This window comes from Trachypithecus francoisi, unplaced genomic scaffold (genome assembly GCF_009764315.1).
Source record: "Trachypithecus francoisi isolate TF-2019V2 unplaced genomic scaffold, Tfra_2.0 Lachesis_group4, whole genome shotgun sequence".
Lineage (NCBI taxonomy): Eukaryota > Metazoa > Chordata > Mammalia > Primates > Cercopithecidae > Trachypithecus > Trachypithecus francoisi.
Window position 1 is genome coordinate 37,819,516 of NW_022681469.1, and position 21,449 is coordinate 37,840,964.

The 21,449-nt window shown below is 35.7% G+C and overlaps 1 protein-coding gene across 5 annotated transcripts in view; it reads left to right on the top strand.

Moving 5' to 3' along the window:
• FAM3C (FAM3 metabolism regulating signaling molecule C) overlaps window positions 1-21,449 on the top strand; it is a 49,335-nt gene that overhangs the window by 19,521 nt on the left and 8,365 nt on the right. For all 5 annotated transcript variants that reach the window (XM_033193912.1, XM_033193915.1, XM_033193917.1 and 2 more), the window contains 5 exons: window positions 4,889-4,918; window positions 5,609-5,732; window positions 12,769-12,827; window positions 13,984-14,034; window positions 17,145-17,229. In XM_033193912.1, the coding sequence (XP_033049803.1) occupies window positions 4,889-4,918; window positions 5,609-5,732; window positions 12,769-12,827; window positions 13,984-14,034; window positions 17,145-17,229 (349 nt within the window). The remainder of the gene's footprint in view (window positions 1-4,888; window positions 4,919-5,608; window positions 5,733-12,768; window positions 12,828-13,983; window positions 14,035-17,144; window positions 17,230-21,449) is intronic.

Consider the following 21,449-nt stretch of genomic DNA (forward strand, 5'->3'; position numbering starts at 1 on the left):
ACATAGGGATTATGGGAACTACATTTCAAGATGAGATTTGGTAGGGACACAGCCAAACCATATCACTCCCTTTCACATTTAATCTCAAGACTGTTATTCCAGTTTTTCTCAAACTTTAAATCCACAAGAATCTCCAGAGAATCTTGGTAAATGCAGATTTCTGAGTTGGTGTCTGGAGTGGGGCCTGAGATTTTGCATTTCTGACAGCTCCAACGTGATGTTGAGATCCCTATCCATGGATTGCATACTGAGTATCAAGGCTTTGGACAATTCTGATATGTAGTCTTCAGTTTTGGCATAAACCTTTTCAGGTGACTTTTCTTACAGTGACTCCTTAAAAGTACTTTCTTGTGCAGGTTGAACATCCCTAATCAGAAAATTCAAAATCTGAAGTGCTCCAGAATCTGAAACTTTTTGAACATCGACATGATACTCAAAAGAAAATTCTCTTTGGAGCATTTTAGATTTCAGATTTTCGGATTAGAGATGCTCAACTGGTAAGTATAATGCAAATATTCTAAAATCTGAAAAAATCCCATGTCCAAAATACTTCTGGTCCTAAGCATTTTAGATAAAGGATACTTAACCTGTATTGCACTGAATTCTGCCTTTTGTACTCCCAAGTAATTTCAGTTCACTGATCTTGTCTCTGCCGGCTAGAGCCCCTTCTTCATCAGTGATCCCTCAGTTACATCGTAGTCATTGTCCGCCAGACCTTCCTTTACAAGTTTTCATCCTTTCCAGTAATGGAATCCTCCCTTTCAGCCATTTCTCTTGACAAACTGGTTATTTTCCTCCTAAACTTGTTTATTTTTCAGCACACATCCTAAAATGAAGCATCTAGGTTCCAGCATGAAAGTAGTTATTGCAAAGTATAATGAGATATTACTTTACTTGTTCTGGTCTGTGTACTTATATTACTACATAGTGGCCAGCCTGGTGGCCTTTGAGAGCACATCTGGTTTCAGTTGAATGATGGGGTGGAAACCATATCGAAGGCACAGAGGAGTTGTTCCATGTGGCTTTGGAAGCAGTGTGGATAGTTAATTCTTCTAAGACACGTTGATGGTAAGAGAAGAAGCTTATGAGATGGTAGTTTGACTCAAAAGCAAGTTGCACGTATTTTTCTTTTTTAGAGTAATAGGCTTTCACTTGTCTATAGGCCTTGGATGAAAGTTCAGTGAAGGACAAATGAACGCCAAGAGACTGAACCAGCAAGAAAAGGAGGATGTTTGGGAGAAGGGAGGCAGTGGGACCATTGGAACAAATAGAAGTTACATGGGAAAAGACCCACTGTTTTTAGAAGATTGAAGAGAAGGCTGGGTGAAGCTACAGTGTGGTATAGTCACTGTGCACATGCAGCTGGTGGTTCCTCTCCGGTGATACCAGTCATGTCTGTCCTTATCCTTTGTCCCCCATCTTTGGCCCCATTTGGATCTTCATCTCTAATCTGGACTGTTTTTATGAACATCATAGTGATGTTCCTATGTCTTTTCTCATCTCTGATATCTGCCTATCTCGCCACTTTCAGAGCCATTTTCTTAAAACTCAGCAATCTTAAAAGTCCAAACTCCTTACTTAGGGTGGCACCCAAATCCCCCAGCCTGCCTTTCTCAGCTGTTCTTCACCCCTCCTTCCTGCATGGGTCACACTGTTGTGCCAGTCTGCATACAGCTTCAGATCCCCTCCTGTCCTTTCTACCCTGGCCTTTGCTCGTCCTGGTTCCTCACCCTGCATATCTTTCTCATTTTTTAGAACTTTGCATAAATTCCCCTTCTTTGGAATAAATTGTGTTTGAACCTCCCTCTTTAAGAATATATTGCTCCTTTTTTCTGAACATTTTTTCTAATCACATAGTACTTATATTTCAGTTTGGCACTAATTTTAACTGCCTTGCATTATATAATTTTTTTTCTTTTTTTCCTCTCTTTCTTGTGTCTGTCTCCCTTCACCCAAGAGTGAGTCTTAAAGGCAATCTTTTGGTGCTTCACCCAGCATCTAGCACTGGGTGCTGCAGATGGTAAATGCTGATTGAGTGAAAATAAATGTAGGTAACAGAGAATTAGGATTTCTACATGGAAAGGAATATTTCCAAAGTGGGATTCACATAAAGCTGTATTAGTTGGAAAATCACTGGTAGTCACCTATGAACAGACGTTGAGCTACTTTAATCTCCTACTTTTTATTTTTTGATTTTTCCTGATGTTGAGAACCTGCAGGTGTTTTTGTGTGCATTTTAACTATTTGATTTAGACGTTATTAGGGCAGATGGTTATTTTCATTTCAAAACTGAAGTGTAGTACTTTGTAACCTTACTGGTTGCCAATCTATTGAATTGGCCAAAATTTAACTGTGTGGTTTTATTTTAATTCTCATTTCAGACTATCTTAGGGAAGATGGATATATGGTTATCTGTGCCATTTGTGTAGCATCTTACTATATGAAAGGGTAACATGTTTAATCCAGTAAGAGGATTCTTGCTAGAATCATTATCTTAAGGACCCATAAGATTAAAAACAGTTCTTTTGGTGATTAGTTTTCCATTTTTTAACTTACTTGACAGTTTCTATAAATTATGTAGATTTATGTTTATTGTATATATTATTTTAGAAAAATAAAACACATTTGTAGAAAGGAAGAATGACAGTTTTTCCCACAATTAGTAGTTGAAATTACCAGTGTCAATTACGAATTTTAAAAGCAATTTTTTGTAAAACTTTATTTTAAGATAATTGTATTATCTTTTACAAATCCATTTGAATATACAGAGAGATGGTGCATACCATTTACTCATTTTCTCCCATTGGTAATATCTTACAAAACTGTAATATACTGTCACAATCAGGACATCAACACGGATACAATTCACCCATCTTATTCAGATTGTGGGTTAATGTAGTGTTTGTTTTCAGTATGAATACTTAGCTAGTAAATGAACTGAATACAATCTAAATTATTTTTGTCTATATTGCTGCAATAAGTACTTAATGTTCTTTTTTTTTCTTTTTTTTTTTTTGTTTTTTTGAGATGGAGTCTCACTCGCTCTTTTGCCCAGGCTGGAGTGCAGTGGTACAATCTCTGCTCACTGCAAGCTTCTCCTCCCGGGTTCATGCCATTCTCCTGCCTCAGCCTCCTGGGTAGCTGGGACTGCGGGCACGCGCCACCACGCCCAGCTAATTTGTTTTTGTATATTTAGTAGAGACTGGGTTTCACTGTGTTAGCCAGGATGGTCTCGATCGCCTGAGCTCATGATCCGCCCACCTCGGCCTCCCAAAGTGCTGAGATTACAGGCGTGAGCCACCGTGCCTGGCCATAAGTACTTAATGTTCTATTGAATTTATTTATTTTCACCTTTTCAGATTTAAACCATTGATGTATAGTGTATACATAAATTACTTGAGACATTATTAAAAACTAAAGTACAAAATAATTCTGATTCATTAGCCTGACTTACTGAAAGACATTCATTGATGAAATGCAGTAACAAATGTTTATTATATTTCCTTGCAGTTAAATGTATATGCAGAAAGAAATTAAGGATTAAAGCTATCAGTGTAGTTTGAGGGGAAAAAATTGTAGGAGAAGAGGGATTTTGGTGTTTATATGTTGTGCTTGTATTCTATACTTGGACAACTGTTTATGAAAATTAATATACTTGTTTGGCCACTGGATGCTAATATTTTCAGAATTGCAGACTTAGTACAGGGCTTTTGATTTTGATGTGTATTGGATAAAAATGAGTTTTCTTCTGGAAAGAAGTCTTTCACAGGAGTTTCTTCACCTTAAAGCATGTACTCTCTTTACTCTTACACAAATTAAATGGAGGTGATGTTATTTACTTTTAAAAGCCTGATGATTAAAAAACTGATTTTCCCAAAATTGTATACCAGTAAAGTTTTTTTTTCCCCCAAACTGAGTGTAGATAAGGTTTGTTTTCTGCTTTGTTCTGGGCGTTAAGCTTTTTCAGTGTTATATTACCTTTATGACTTTAATGGTGCATAATATTCTACTGAGTGTTCTATTGAGTTAATGAACTTTTATTTACTTGGTCATTTTCCTCTTTTTAAACATTTCAATACAGTCTTTTAACTTTCAGCTTACCAGTTTGAGTATTGGACCTACAGGAAATTCACAATTATCTAAAATAGTACAGTACTAAAACTGACTATTTATAGCAAGACAGCTGGTTAAGATTTATCACACTGCATACTTATTAGTCAAATCAGGAAATGGCTGTCCACAGTACTTTGATGATCTGAGTTATAATCTCTTGGGCTGGGATCAGATGTTAGTGCTTTTAAAAAGCCCTAACTATAATTATGATAGATGGTCAGGTTAAGAACTACTACATTCAAGTTAAGATTTGATCTCATGGTTTCCTTGAGCTGATAAATTATAAATCTTTTAGTAATGACCTTCCTCATCCCCCTCCCTGGCCCTCGCAATCTCCTGACCTCACCACTAAGATAGGTTCATGTATATTCTCTGGGGCTTTTGCATATCTTCACAACACCATACAGCAGCAACAACTTTTAAACACCATCATATTCATCAAATTTATGTTCATAAACATTGAAAGGTAAGTTTGTAGAGTAACTTCCTGATTGAAATTTAAATTTATAGTAAATAAAGTTCAAAACAAAATGGAAAGGGAAAAATAAAATGTTTTATCAGTAATAAAATACTACCCTCCATAATTATTTAATAGTTTATAATGAATGTACAGGGTGAAGTTACTTTCTCACTTTTTATTAAGAAGTGATATTCATGTTTTATTATATACTGAATGATTATTTGAACACTTATTTTTGTGGGCCTAAATATATTTTAAAAGTCGATACTTGCCAGTAGGCTAATTCCTTCTAACAAAAGTAATTTTTTTTTTCAGCAAGATCAGCATTGGACACAGCTGCACGTTGTAAGTATTTCATCTCAATTTTTTATGTATGATTTATTCTGCCTTAGGCATATGAGAGCTTATATTCAAAGTGTCAGTATTTCAGTGTGAGGAAAAACTGATTTAGAAATTGCTTTTTAAAGTTACAAGGATGCTGTTTGATTGGACAGCCCAAATATTTTGGGTAATTATTCATGATGGATATTTTGTGTTTTTCAGCTCCATTATTATAAGTACAGAAATTGGTGTGAGAAGGAGTAAGAGACAATACTGTACATGGGCAGGTAGTCAGTGGAACGTTAGGCTTTTTGTAATGATCCTGGAGGTGACGATTTTTTGTGCATATATGGACTAGAAGTGCAAAGTAACATTCAGAACCTCCCACATCCTGAAATTTAAAAATAAACTCATAGTTAGATAAAATATATTTACCCTAATGAAGTTTGTATTACTTGACCCATTTACGCCCATTATTAGTTTGTTTCCTAGGAAGTTCTGGTGTCTGTTGTGGACTTTTTTGTTGCTGTTTTTTTTTTAAAAAAAATTGGAGGTTCTTTGAAACCCTCGGGGGAAAAAATTAGCTTGTAATTTAATATATGTGTATTTTGATGTTTTACATAATGCCCTTTGTGGTTTGAGATTTGAAATAAAGTGTGGGAAAGTCTATTAATTTGTTTTCTTGAAAAAGAAATCATATTTTCTCCCCCAAAGCTACAAAGCCTCCCAGATATAAGTGTGGGATCTCAAAAGCTTGCCCTGAGAAACATTTTGCTTTTAAAATGGCAAGTGGAGCAGCCAACGTGGTGGGACCCAAAATCTGCCTGGAAGATAATGTGTAAGTATTTGGTAACTTGAGACTCTAAGGTGTGCTATTAAATTACAGCCTGAGTTTAATGGATATTTTGAAAATGTATTAGGCATACTTTATTAATGGAAAGTGATTTCAGTTTTTATTATACAGTTTTTTTCTCATGAATTCAAGGGGCCTTAAAGTTCTTAAATTTTAATAACACTTATTTGGCTTGATAGAGATAAGAGATTTCCTCTGAGTGAATTCTCTAGATCTGCACTGTTCCATTTACTAGCAACAAAACACAGGTGGCTATTTAATTTTGATCCTTAAATATTAGGAAGAAAGTTAATTCACTTAACTAAAAAGTTCAGTTCCTTGATATCCACCACCACATTTCAGGTGTTCAGTGGCCACATGTGGCTCATGGTCACCAAATGGAACAGCAGAGAGAGCATTTGCATCATGGCAAAAATCCTGTTCGCAACATTGGCCTGGATAATGAATGCATTCTCTTATAAACCAACATCTTTCATTTAAAATATTTGAGTGCTGCTTGTTGAAGTGCGAAATAACCTCAGTTCCATTGCAGTACAAACTGCTTGCCTCTAAGCTGAATGATTTCCTATGTTGAAATGCTTTCTAAAGGATGGTTTTTAGGATTTTTAGTATCCTACCTCAGTGTCAACTGTTGCTTGCAAGTTCCTGCTGCTGAAATTGCAAACCCTACTTTTAGTTAGTTGCTTTTAATATGCTATTGCCTAGAAAAGTAGACATGGGAGCTTGTTTAAACTTAATATAAAATAATAAATTTGTCACTAATTATATAGAATAAAGAGATAATTTTATAGCAGAGAGGAGACATAGGCAGCTTTTCCTGGCTGTTTATGTGCCTCTTCTTTTAATATAGAAGCTCTTAAATTTTTATCCTAGCCTCCTTTGCAGGTAGTTAGCTGTAAGAAGTTTATTGAGCCTCGTGGGACAACAGTTTTCTTGTAAAATTAAGGGCTTGAGCTAGATGATCTTTAAGGTCTGTACTGATTTCCTTTATTTTCCCGTATTCTAATGATGATTTATTGTTAATCCATATGTCTTCTGATTTCTCATTAGAATAGTCCTGTTTTACTGACATGTAATAAGGCACTTGCATTTGAGAAGTTTGTAGGTTTTTGAAAACATTCTCATTTCCACTTTTTATCTTGTTTGGTTAAATAGACCCCAAATTTGATTCTAAATAACAGAAACAAAGTTCTTTTAGAATCCCTAACCCATAGATGACCTTGGACATCTATTCTGCCCCCTCGATGCATGTAAATTTTAGTTCAGAGAAGAAGGGATCAGACTATTTTTACTAGCAGGTTTTTAATTCACAGATTAAAACCGTAAACAACAAAATACACTCAGAAAAAAAGCTCAACTGTTTACCTACAAGGCCTACGAGTTCCTATGTGTCCTGACCCTTACTCACTTCTCTCCAGATCTTCTTGATCTTGGGACCTTGGAGCCTGCTTTTCTGTCTAGGATGATCTTTCTTCACTGTTCACCTGGCTGTCTTCCTTCTTGTCCTTTGGTTCTCAGAGTACACTTCACTGTCTTAGAAACTGTTCTCTATCGCTCAACCTAAAGTTGAACAGCTAAAGATCTAAGGTCGAAAAGAGAACAGTGTGTAGACAGTGGAGCTTGGTAAAATACATACTGAGCTTAGAGCCAGAGAATTTGCTTCTAGCATGGTGGGCATGTCATATAGCGTATGTGTTTCAGTTTCTTTAACCATTAAATGAGGCAGGCCACCTATCCATCCTCATTTCTGGAACCATTCTGCCATTACCTTGAGAGATTAAATATTTGGTGGGATTTTATACCCAAGCCTCAGGTTAAAGTCCAAAGAAAGAGTCTTAAGTTTTTTGAGAGTCATTTATTCACCTGTTCAGCAAGTATTTTTGAGCATAATCCCTCCTGTTACGGAACTTACAGTTTAGTAGGGGTAACATGTTTAAAAAAATATGTACTTATAAATTGTGACACCAGGCCAGTTGCAGTGGCTCACGCCTGTAATCCCAGCACTTTGGGAGGCTGAAGCAAGTGGATCACCTGAGGTCAGGAGTTTGAGAGCAGCCTGGCCAACATGGTGAAACCCCATCTCTACTAAAATACAAAAATTAGCCAGGCACGGTGGCACATGCCTGTAATCCTAGCTACTCGGGAGGCTGAGGCACAAGAATCGCTTGAACCCAGGAGATGGAGGTTGCAGTAAGCCGATATCACACCACTGCACTCCAGCCTGGGCCACAGAGTGAGACTTTTTTTTTTTTTTTTGAGACAAACAAACAAATTGTGACTCCAGCCCTGTAGGGCGGCAGGGTGTGATGAGTACCGGCAAGAGTGGATGGAAAGAGGTGTCCACCTTTGGTCGAGGGTTATGGAACAGGTTCTAAGACACTGATGTGTGTTCTGAGATCTGAGGGATAGAAAGGAAGACCATCCTAGACAGGAGGAAAGAGCCTGCTCGAAGGCCCTAAGATTGGGCAGCTCTAGAGAGAAGTGAATTAGGGCCAGGCTGCATAGGAACTTGTAGGCCATGCAGGTAAAGGGTTGAGACTTTTTTTCTGAGTGCATTGAGAGCTTGTGGAAGGATTTCAAACTCTGGCATGTCTTGATTTTATTTATGTTGAGAAAAGTTATCTGGCCGCTGTGTAAAATAATTAAGGAAGTGGAATAGAGAGGACAGTTGGAAGGCCATTGTCAGTTACTGCCACAGCTCTTTGATACTCCCTCCCTATTGCTAACAGACTTTATTGCTTATACATTCACTAAAATATATAAGTAGATAATAAAAATAACATAAGCAGATAATTTAATATTTTCAGAGCACCTGCTCTGAGTACATGTAACTCATTTTGGAGACTGCTATTCTTGTATCTCAATGGGGACAGTTTTGTTCTCCAGGGGACATTGTAACTTTGGGTTGTCATAGCTTTGGACGTACTCCTTGTAGAGGCCAGAGATGCTGTTAAACATCTTCCAGTGCAGAGGTCAGCTGGTCCACAAGAATTATCAGGCTCCTAAAATAAGAGGCCGGGTTTGAGAAACTCTGATACAGACAGATGATAATTATGATTAAGATGGTGGTCATAAGTAGATGAAGTCAAAATATATTATGGAGATTAAGATGTGTTTTAAATGTCTCATTAGTTAGAAATAGAAAATAGAGTGTGAACCTAAGGTGTCAGGAGAAACAGTAATTACAGCTTTTTTTTTTACTTTACTTTTTTTCTTTTTTCTTTTCTTTTTTACCTAGAGACAGGGTCTCATTCTGTTGCCCAGGCTGGAGTACAGTGACGCAATCTTAGGTCACTGCAACTTTGAATGCCTGGACTCAAGCGATCTTCCCACCTCCACCTTCTGAGTAGCCGGGACTAAGGTGCACACCACCACACGCAGCTAATTTTTCCATTTTTTGTGGAAACGGGGTCCCATTGTGTAGCCCAAGTTTGTCTTGAACTCTTGGGTTCAAGCAGTCTTACCACGTCCACCTCCCAGAGTGCTGGGATACAGGTTTTTTCTTTCTCGTTAGAGCACCCGTAGAACTGACTTATGTTCCAATTACAATTTTCATCTAAGACATATATTCATTTGATTTCAATTTGTATAAATTTGATGTTAGGAATAATTCATTACTTTTTATTTTAATGGTAATGTTTGCTGCAAGAATATGAGATTATTTTGAGGGTATTTTTTTTTCTTAACAAGGGATCAATGTTTTTGGCTATGAGGGCAAAGAGGTAAAATCAAGATTATTATATAGGTACTTATATAATCATTTAAAATGTAACCATTGAAAAATGTAAAAACTGTTCTAAGCTCATGAGTAGTAAAACAAAACAAATAAAAAAACCAGTTGGTGGGATTTGGCTCATGAGCTATAGTTTGCCAAGCCCTGCTTTAAACTCACCATCTTAAGAGATAGTAACTAGAACATGGAGTAGCTATTTGAAACAAAACTATACTTGAAGATACAAATTATTTCTACAGATGATGTAATCATTTCCTTTAGAATTTTGCCTGGAGATGTGGGGAGGGGCACCTTATATTCATGAAGGATAAAAGAAAATATCTCAACTTGTGTTAGTAAGGGTGACTAACCTTTATACATTTTAAATCTCAGTGGGTTTTTTGTTTGTTAGAGATTTTGTTTGAATTTCAGTTTTTAAAAATTGATAAGCTGCTGCCCTCTTGTGGGAAGCCTATGTCATTGTGCTTCTTTGTTACCTTTATTTCTTTGCTTTATGGTAGATTTCAGTATGTAAAATGCAACATCATACTGATGATCCTTACTTGGAAAAGTCACTCTGGCACTTAACCTGTTAATCGCAGCAGTTACTTCTTAATGATAGAGTTTACTTATTGAATGTATTTCTGAAGGAAACAGAACAATGCATTTTGAAACTTCTCTTTGGTACAGCTGAGCCAATAGTTAAGTAATGAAGCATAGAACTTTTTAAATGTATGTGTTCCAAACTAGTACTTTTAAACAGCTTTGAGATATAATTCACATGCCGTCCATTTCGCTCATTTATATTATACACTCAGTGGCTTTGTATATTCACAGATATATGCAATCTCTGCCACAGTCAATTTTAGAACATTTTTATACCTCTGAAAGAAACTCCGTACCCCTTAGCTAATACCCTTCTATGCCTTTCTTGTCCTGCCCCACTTCTCCACCCTCAAACCCTAAGTTAACCATTAGTTTACTTTCTGTCTTTATAGATTTGCCTATTTTGGACAGTTCATATAAGTGGTATATAATATTTGGTCTTTTGTGATTGGCTTCTTAGCGTAATGTTTTCAGTCTTCCTCCATGTTATATCATGTATCAGAACTTCATTCCTTTATATCTGAACGATATTCCATTATATGGATATACCACATTTTGTTTACCCATTCATTAGCTGGTAGACATTTGAGTTGTTTCCACTTTTTAACTATAATGAATAACATTTACAGAAACATTTATGTACACATTTTATGTGGACATATGTTTTTATTTCTTTATGCTCCCAGGGAGTGGATTTTGTTTCAGATGGTAACTCTGTTTAATTATTTGAGGAACTGCCAGATTGTTTCCCAAAGTGGCTGCATCTGTTTGCATTTCCACCAGCAGTGTATGAGGGTTCCAATTTCTCCACATCCTTGCCAACACTTGTTATTATCTGGCTTACTGATTATAGCCAGCCTAGTAGGTGTGAAGTGAAATCTCATTTGCATTTCCCTGATGATTAGTGATGTCTAGCGTCTTTTTGTGTGCTTATTGGCCATTTGTATGTCTTCTGTGGAGAAATGTCTATTCAAACCCTTTGCCCATTGATAAATTGGGTTGTTTCTTTATAATTGAGTTTTAATTTCTCTTTTGATTAATGTTTGCATGATATGTCTCTTTCTACCCTTTTACTTTCCACTGCCTATATCATTATATTTAAAGTGAGTTTCTTGTAGACAGTGTGTAGTTGGTTCCTGTTTTAATTCACTGTGCCAAAATTCTGTCTTTATTTGGTATGTTGAAACTATTTTCATTTATAATAATGATTAATATATGAGGGTTTAAGTCTACTATTTTATTATTTGTTTTTATTTTCTCTTTTTCCTGCCTTCCTGTGAGTTACATGAACATTTAAAAAAGTGTTTCTTTTGATTTATTTATAGTGTTTTTGAGTGTATCTCCGTATAGCTTCTTTAGTGCTTTCTCTCTTTACAGAGAAAGTTTGCAGACTCAAGTTCTAGACTTCAAGTCTTCAAGTGAGGGAGAAAATATTATGCAGATTAAATTGGAAAATATGTCATATCTATATCTGTTATATGGTGGATAGCACCAAAAATATAGGAAGTAGTCTTCCAGTATTTGAAAACTTATTATCTGATTCAGTCATCATTGACAGGCAAGTGGAATTTTAACATGAATCTTCATTATTTGTTTTTCTTTATTTTATCTTACTTATTAGCACAGATCCAACATTTGTTAGAACTGAGCTCATTCATCAATTGCAACCATAATTTAGCTGCTGATGTGAGTTGTCTGAAAAATCAACTAAAACATTCTGTGAGAATCAATTGACTGAGATTTATAATAAAGTACACTGTAGATTTTATTTATGAAATTGTGTACTATACATCCTTCATATCAGTAGTTTATAATAAATTATGTGCCTATGTGTGTATATGATTCTGTCAATATATGGACATGTGTGTACACGTGTTGTCACATTTTGCATATTGCCTCTCTCTCCTAAACAGACCAGTTGTTAAATATTTAACAGCACACCACTGGGAGTATTACTATTACCTTGAAGTTTTGAGTTAAAAGAACTCAGAATTTTAGTTTAATAACTCTGATTTGAGCAATTGAACAGACTGAACTGATAACCAGCAAATGTGTCACTGGTACCTTACATTTTACAGTGTCATTGTCTTTATCTAGTGGTCAGAGCTGCCCGTGGAAGTCAATTAGCTCAGGTAGTCACCATGTAAGTGACTGTCAATTCAATGCAGTAATTTCATGAGTGCAATATTTCTTCTTAGTGTGGAGGAACTTTATGGTGATAATCACTAGGAGAATGTTCACAATTAGGTAAAACATTCAGGAAAGAGTGCTCCTCTGTTAGCTTTTAGATTTTAAAAGATGGGGGTAGTATCTTACTTCTGTTTCATGTCACGCTGGTGTTGAAGAGAGCAGAAAGGAGTTTATCTTTTGTTTGATACCTGAAGAATGGGGCAGAACATATGCTTAATGTGCGTGTTTTAAGAATAATCTGAAGCAGTGCAGCACAAAAATGGTCTATTATTTCAGGCCTAATATTTTTTAATATATGTTTCTATTTGTGAAATATTATTTAAGGACATTGCTTTAAAATTATTCAGTATTAGACTGTCTTCTCTGACTTAGTAGAGATCTTTTTAATTTCCTCTGCAGCACTGAACAATTGAAAATGTGTATAATATTCCTCTTTATTGTAAGACTTTATTTTTCTGATATGTTATTGTACAATATTTAATTCTAAATTTATTTAAATTTCTCCCCCTTCAGTTTAATGAGTGGTGTTAAGAATAATGTTGGAAGAGGGATCAATGTTGCCTTGGCAAACGGTAAGAACAATTATTTTAGCTTATGGATGTAATCATTTTTCTGTCCCGAAGTAAAATGCACTATCAGAGGATCAGGTTAGAAAGTGCTGCTCTTGATGATAAAGCCCTCTCTCCCATCCTTGCCCCACAAAAAATCTATAGGTGGAGACTTGATGTCTAAGAATTTATAGTGTGTTTCTTGAAAGTATCCTAACTTGCTATGCAAGAACTTCCCGTGAGATTGTCAGAAAACAAGCCGTCTAACATCACATTGATAAAATCTTGCTTCGAATTTTGCAATCCTAACATAATAGGAAGATAGGTTGACAGGATTAAAGGTGTGTAAAATGACAAAGGATAGTGGACTATTAAATGGTGTAGGCGAAGGAACAAAGAATAAGAATTTATTGTAGTTTTTCATTATCGGCCACATTCTTCTGATAGCTTAATTAGTATGAATAAGTTCATTGAATCCTGAACATCTCAAATTTTCCTTCAAAATCAAATCTGAAAACCTGAAACCATAAAGTAAAGAAAGCCTAACTGCATATGGATCCTCTCTGTTCTGGTACAATAAGTATTCCATAAAGCTGTGTAGGATGGTTATAAGATATATAGGATGGTTAGAAACCACTGTAGTTTCATAGTGTAGAAAAATATGTTTTACTACTTTCACAACAAGAGGTAAATTTTTGTGTTTCTACTTTCTTCATTTCCTTAGGTAGAAGGTTCAGCATCTATTTGTCTATTTCATCAATAGCAAAAAATACATTTTATAGAGCAAGTTAATGTAAATTTTATTGTAAAAACTGATTTAATGTAGAAAATGGCATCTGATTCAAGGAGATACTTCTTCTCTGTAAAAGGTTTACTTTTGAGTAATTTTAAAATAACAGAATATGGAAACAAGGATGATATAGCTAACTGAATTGGAATGGTCCACAGTCAGTAATGAACTTCTATTTATCCTTTGGCTTAAAAGATTAATGAGAAAGTTGTATTAAAAAATTACTCTTTAAAAAAATATTTCAGGTGCATATGATTCAGATTTTAAGTTGTTCTCAAAGTAATTCCTTCTCTACTAGTGAATTCACATCAATCATTGGATAAGATTATTGGTTTACAGTGTATAATGTATTTCAGATGCATAATTTGATATGAATTTAATCTCTTTTAGGAAAAACAGGAGAAGTATTAGACACTAAATATTTTGACATGTGGGGAGGAGGTAAGTGTAAATAACATATGACTCTGTGTTCTTTTGCTGGTACTGACTTAATCACCTCAATACAATGTAGCACATTAATGAGAGAATGGTGATGCTATTTGTGTTAGTTCATTTTGTTTCCTTTACTTTCTGTTCACTAAATGTCCAGCTGTATTTAAATTATCATTCATGTTTTATATACTTTGTTCTTCTTAGAAGAAAATTTTTGTGGTGTAATTGAAGACAGTAATATCAAAATTGAGACTTAAAAAAAAAAATTTCATCTTGTTTTCTACAGGACAACCAATTCAAAAGTTTGGGGCTCCTTTAGGTTTCTGTCTAAAATTAAAAAAAAAAAAACAAAAAACAGAAACTATCATTCTCAGCAAACTATCTCAAGAACAGAAAACCAAACACCGCATGTTCTCACTCACAGGTGGGAACTGAACAATGAGATCACTTGGACTTGGAAAGGGGAACATCACACACCAGGGCCTATTATGGGGCGGGGCGGGGGGGAGGGATTGCATTGGGAGTTATACCTGATGTAAATGACGAGTTGATGGGTGCTGATGAGTTGATGGGTGCAGCACATCAACATGGCACAAGTATACATATGTAACAAACCTGCACGTTATGCACATGTACCCTAGAACTTAAAGTATAATAATAAAAAAAAAAAAAAAAAAAGAACAGAATAACCAATGTAAGCATTCCTAAGTGATGGGAATTGATTTTTTTACATGTGATTTTTCAGTCTTAAAAATAAATCATAACTAGGAGCATTAGAAAGACAAGATAAACTATCAGTTTTAGAAAAGCAATCCTATTATTCATCACAGTTCTGCCCTCTGACTTGTGGCTAATTTTTTAGGTAGATGAATATTTGAGGGAAGAAATAGAATTTTCTTTCTTGTTGACTGGATGTAAAGCAATCCACAGATATTTTCCCTTTCCATATTTGGAAGTCCCACAAGGAGTGGGAAGAAGTTACCAGCATGCAGAGGCAAGGGACTGGCACCAAAAAAAAGAACGCTGCCCAGAAGGATGGATTTTTTTCCTCAAGTTTGAAGGGAGGCCAACAATGGTTTATCTTTCGATTCTGTAATTTGGGAGATTTATCAGTATGAGGATCTCCTCTGCACCTCTCCATTCCATTTATATATTCCCTAGAAGCCAACAGCTATTAGGCTTCCTGAAATTCATGTTAAGAGTTCTCAGATAATTTAGCTTTTCTAACATATCTTCAGCTTGTAATAAGATCCATGTAGCCGGACACGGTGACTCAAGCCTGTAATCCCAGCACTTTGGGAGGCTGAGGCAGGCAGATCATGAGGTCAGGAGGTGGAGACCATCCTGGCTAACACGATGAAACCCCGTCTCTGCTAAAAGTACAAAAATTAGCCAGGTGTGGTGGCATGCACCTTTAGTTCCAGCTACTTGGGAGGCTGAGGCAGGAGAATCCCTTGAACCGGGGAGGCAGAAGTTGCAGTGAGCCGAGATCATGCCACTGCACTCCAGCCTGGGCGACAGAGTGAGACTCCATCTCAAAAAAAAAAGATGCCGTATATTATTTTGTTCTTAAATAAGGTTAGGACAATATTGCACAGCTGTCAAAGCTGTATAAACTTAAAATGTGACCATCAATTTTAGATTCTAAAGGCATAAATTGGTCCTGCCAAAATTTGTTGATAGAAACAGTGTTACAAAGCTGTTGTTGAAATCAGTCATGGAGTACCAGGAGCTCTGGTATTCCCTACTTCTCTTGTCACAGGTAGATTAATTACCGCTAGAAGCATTCTTCTAGTTAGGAAATTGTTGCAGTTTATTGCCACCTTTGCATTTCAGTGGAAGTAATTTGTTAGCTGCCTTGTTATATCTTTTTGAATTGAAAATGCTATTATGAAATATAATCAGTTATCAAAAATCTTTGGAATCTTTGCTGTGGAAAGAAACTGAGTACATTTGAAGTAACCCAGTTTTGGAGTTGAATTAGACTTAAGAGCTATAAGGAATCCTGACACTGTAAAGAGTTCAAGATGTTAAGTGGTTTGTAGAATCTGACCTATATATGTGGCATCAACAGTTGATAGTCACTGAAGTGGTTTATTTTGGAGTCCTTGTGGATTTTGATTTGGTAGATAAAATGAGTAGTGACTGTAATATTTGCTACAATTAGTTTGGCTTTTAGTGATCACCTAACCTATATTCCTTCTCCCAGTTTATAGCAAGTGATATACCTAAAATATCCTTTAAATCTGTGCGTATATGTATTTTTAGATTTTCTAAAAATTACAGATATCTTTGAGAATCGGAGAAAAGCTGTGTATCCTCTTTCTAGTAAAGTACCTATACAAACAATGTTATGCTTTTGTTCGTTTTGTGTGTGTGTGTGTGTGTTTTTTTTTTTTTTTGAGACAGGTTCTTGCTGTGTCACCCAGACTGGAGTGCAGTGGTGTGATCTCAGCTCACTGCAACCTCCACCTCTTGGCCTCAAAGCAGTCCTCCTGTCTCAGCTTCCTGAGTAGCTAGGACTACAGGCATATGCCACCAAGCTCGGCTGATTTTTAAATGTTTTTGTTGAGATGAGGTCTCACTATATTGCCCAGGCCGGTTTCAAGCTTCTGGGCTCAAGCGAGCCCCAGCCCTGACCTCCCAAGGTGCTGGGATTACAGATGTGATTCACTGTGCTCAGCCCATACAAACAATTTTACATACACTTAGGGAGTCCAGAAACCTCCCATGCATAAACTCCTTAAGTTTATGCATGGACCCCAGAATAAGGTTTTTCAGGATCTCAATTGTTCAAATCTGAGAGATCTCTAAATTTCTTACTTCATAAGTCATGCTTTAACATGACTTTGCTATGATATTTTTCACTTAGCGCCAGAAATATCACTACAAAAGACACAGGATAAATCAGGAATGGGAAATTGTAAGTTGATGCTGGGATTATATTAAGGGACAAACTTAACAGTTTTTAAACTCTTAATAAGATTTGTCTGTCTTTTGGATTACATTGGAAATTATTGCTTTACAGATACTTCATGTTTTATAATATTACTTTTAGAGATTATCAAGATGGTTATTCAGTCATTTTTTAAAAACCTCAACCCTTTCTTTTTCTTCAGATGTGGCACCATTTATTGAGTTTCTGAAGGCCATACAAGATGGAACAATAGTTTTAATGGGAACATATGATGATGGAGCAACCAAGTATGTAAACTTGAAACTTTACAGAACTTTTTGGAGCTATAATTTGTAATTGTGAAAGCAATACATTTTCATTTAAAAAAAAAATCTGTAACATAGAGCAAAGTAATCAAATACCAGATAAACACAACTAACAATTTTTTTTTTTAACTTTGCCTCCTTCCTGGTTTTCCATATAAATGTTTATCACACATATATTGTCATGAAATTAGAATCACATCTTATATAACATTTTTTATGCTTTCATGTTCTGCTTTTTAACATTCTGAAATTGTTTTTCCTGGCATTAATATTCTTCAGTAGCATTTTTATGGTTCATCAGCAGTTGTGGGCTCACCTTTATTTAAAAGTTTCCCTATTATTATGTCATTAGGGTAAATTTCAAGAAATTGAGCTAATTGTCAAAGATACAAGTGTGCTATATTTTAAATAAGTTTAATAAATAACACTTTTTTAGCTTTTTCTTAAAATAATATATGTTGTAAAAATTTGGAAAATACAGAAAAGCGCAAAGAGACCAAGTTCCAGTCCATCTCACTACCCACTGTAAACATTGATGATATTTTAGTTTCCGTTCCAGATGACTTAACACACGTGTTTTTTTGGTTTTAACTATTTAGAATGCTAGTATTTATAGCACATCTCTTCAGTTACGTGGTGAATATTTCCGCTTATTATTAAATATTCTTTATAAAAAATTGTTTATGCCTGCCTAGTCTGGTTTTTAAATGTCATGATTTATAACCTGTTTAATGGGCTGTCTATTGCTGGACCCAGGCTAGTTCCAATTTTCATACTTAGCAAAATATACTGTCTTAGAAAAGTTTTAAACAGTCCATATCTATTTCTTTAAGGTAGGCTTTTTTTTTTAAAGTGGAAATGATCAATTAAAGGATGTGCCACGTGTTTTTAAAAATGGATTTTTAAAAATTTTTTACCAATTTTATAGTTTTCTCAGAAGTTCCATGGCACCGATTGTTAATTTTTTTAAGTTTCTATTTTAAGAGTTTGAAAAGGTATCTTAGTTTACTATGCCTTTATTGAGATTGGATTTTTTTCACAAGTGTTTTTTTTTTTTTACCCTTTTATGTAAATTGTCTTTTGACCATTCAACTTGGCCTATATTGACTTGTAAGACTCCTTTATGTTTTAAGGATATTAACCATTTCTAATGTAAAAATAAATGTATTTATTGTACATTATTTGCTTTTAATTGTGTTAGTGTAGGGTGCCTTTTGAATTTTAGAATTTTAGACTAATGCCTATATAGTCTATGGATTTTTCTATCAGTCTGATCTACTTGTGTACTTGAGAAGTATTTTTCCACCTCCAGATTAGATATTTAGTAGATTTTTCTCTTCCAGTGATTTCACTGTTTTCATGTATTTTTAAAAACCCATTTGTAATTTCCCCATGACATACAATGCCTGTGTTCTTATGTAGATGTGGCTTTATCTCTGGAATTTCTGTTCTGTTCCATTCCCTTGACCTATTTATCTCTGTTCCAAAAAGACACTATTTCAAGTATTTTAAAATTGTTTTATAAAAGTAATTATACTTCATGCCTCTCTGGTTGAGATTAAATCCCCTTTAATGTTCTTCTTTCTAGAAAAAAATAATTTTTGGCCGGGCGCGGTGGCTCAAGCCTGTAATCCCAGCACTTTGGGAGGCCGAGACGGGCGGATCACGAGGTCAGGAGATCGAGACCATCCTGGCGAACACTGCGAAACCCCGTCTCTACTAAAAAAATACAAAAAACTAGCCGGGCGAGGTGGCGGGCGTCTGTAGTCCCAGCTACTCGGGAGGCTGAGGCAGGAGAATGGCGTAAACCCGGGAGGCGGAGCTTGCAGTGAGCTGAGATCCGGCCACTGCACTCCAGCCCCAGCGACAGAGCAAGACTCCGTCTCAAAAAAAAAAAAAGAAAAAGAAAAAAATAATTTTTTCTCTGACTTTTCTTAAGATGACTTATCAAGGATAAAAAACATCCTTTATAGATTTTAATTGACAGAGCCTTAATACTACAAGATTTATACAGAAATGTGCCATGTCTTTTTAATGTATTGATTTTTATAAATGTATTATTTTATAGCTACATTATCACAGATTTACATGAAGAAAACAGTGCTGCTTTATAAATGGTTGTAAGCTGAAGTAATTTCATTGACATTGTGCATTTTATCTGGTTCAACTAAGAATGTATTAAATCCATACATTGAAGGTTAACATAAAACTTGCCTATTCAAGCATTTTCATCCATTTAAATAGAATGAAACATGATGTAATTAGGCTCTCATCAGAAAACAGGTAGCTAACTATTTGCTTTTGCTGAGAGAATAGGCTATTATGTGTAAAGTTTGAAGTTTTAACATTAAAAAGAAAACGCCCCACTTTTCTGAATTGACAAACATGACTTCCTTTTTTCACCAGATTATTTTGTTATACCTGATGGGAATCAGAATTGCTCCCCTTAATCTGCTAATATGCTAATAATAAATTATAACCACAACTAAGAACTAGGGGAGGAATGATGTTTACTTTTTAACTGCTATTTTTTGGTGCCCATTAAATGCACCAAAAGCAGCTTTGGAAGAGACAGTTCAACCTCTAGGGCAAAAGGAAAAATCTAAACTTTAATTTCTTTACATTTGGTCACTTGGTCAATATATGATTCATCTTCTGTGAATTTAAATGAATTGAGTTGTATGAATTTGGGGCACATGAATTTATATTTCAAATATTTCCTTTTTCTAAATACTGGTAAAAGAAATTGTGAGCATCATATCTTTTATACTGAAATGGACAACATCCTTATGAAAAGCAATCTACATCTATTATATATATATACCTTTTATCTTGGCAGGTGTCTGATTGTGGCACATTTGCAGTGATTTACCAGTTGTGTTATATACCCTCTCTTATATATGAATAGAAATTTTGCTTACTGCTGCTGATGTATTATAGCTTTTCCTTATTTAAGGCCATTGAATTTTACCTCATTTTCTTCCACTTATACTGAAGAAAGTTAAGTGTGTAAACGGAATGTCCGAACTCTGTCCAAGAGAGAAAGTTGGGTGGCATGTTGACCAGAGAAAGCAGTACCTAGCTCTCTCTCATCGTCTCTGATCCTAGTTTCTTTTAATCACGATGAGCCCATTTTGCAGTGCTGTGAACTTCAGCAGATTGACTAGGACTAATCTTCATCACATTATTTCCCAGAGTGTGTTTGGTAGAACCCCGGTCCTTTACAAGTACATGTAATGGTCAAAGAAGTTTGAGGATGGTGCCTTATATTGTACACCTTTTCAGGATTCACAGTGAATGGCTCTGAAGTTCTGCCCTAAAGAAACTTCTTTTCCTTTGTTAATCATGGTGTTTCTTGGTTCTATTGAAAGAGATCAAATAAAAAGACTAAAAGGCAGACATGAAGTCCACAGGCAAACAGCCCGGGCGGCGCCCTGAGCCTAGTTAAAGATCGACCCCGGACCTAACCCATTAGGTTATCTATAGACTCCAGACGCTGAAAGGACAAACGTTGTGAAAGTCTCTGTCCTACTCTGTTCTGTTCTAATTACCGGTGTCTACCATATATCTTAGTCCTGGGCCCAGTACAAACATATTCCTCTATTTGTCCCAAACTTCCTGAGCCCAGTACAAACACATGCCCCCATACATCCTAGAAACACCACCTAGAGAGCCCCTGATAAGGTCACAACCGTTTGTAGTTTTACTAAATGCGCGGGAACAAATAGAAACTGTTAATTGTATAACTTAGAATATTAACCAATTACCAATTGTGATACTGTGACCAAAAGAATTTCTTTGTACCTCTGTAACCTTACCTATCCTATCCTGTATGCATTGAGCTATAAAAAGCGGGCGCATGCATCATTCGAGGCCCTCTTGTATGTTGTAGAACGGAGGGACCAAGTTCGAACTTGCATTAAAGATCCTTGCCGCTTGGCTTTGACTCTGGACTCTGGTGGTCTTCTTCGGGGAACAAACGGTCTGGGCATAACACTATGAAGCCCATTTAAAAAACAAGATAGAGAAAAACTTACATCTAAGAAAACTTACACTTCAGGGAGTACAGTTATCTAATGATGCCTACTTTCCACCGCGACCCTTACTAAAATAAGTTGTTCTTTGTTTGTAAAGGAGATAATGGTTTGAATGAGCAAGCTAAACTTGCCAATTGTATTCTTCCTTTTGGAGAGAATACTCTA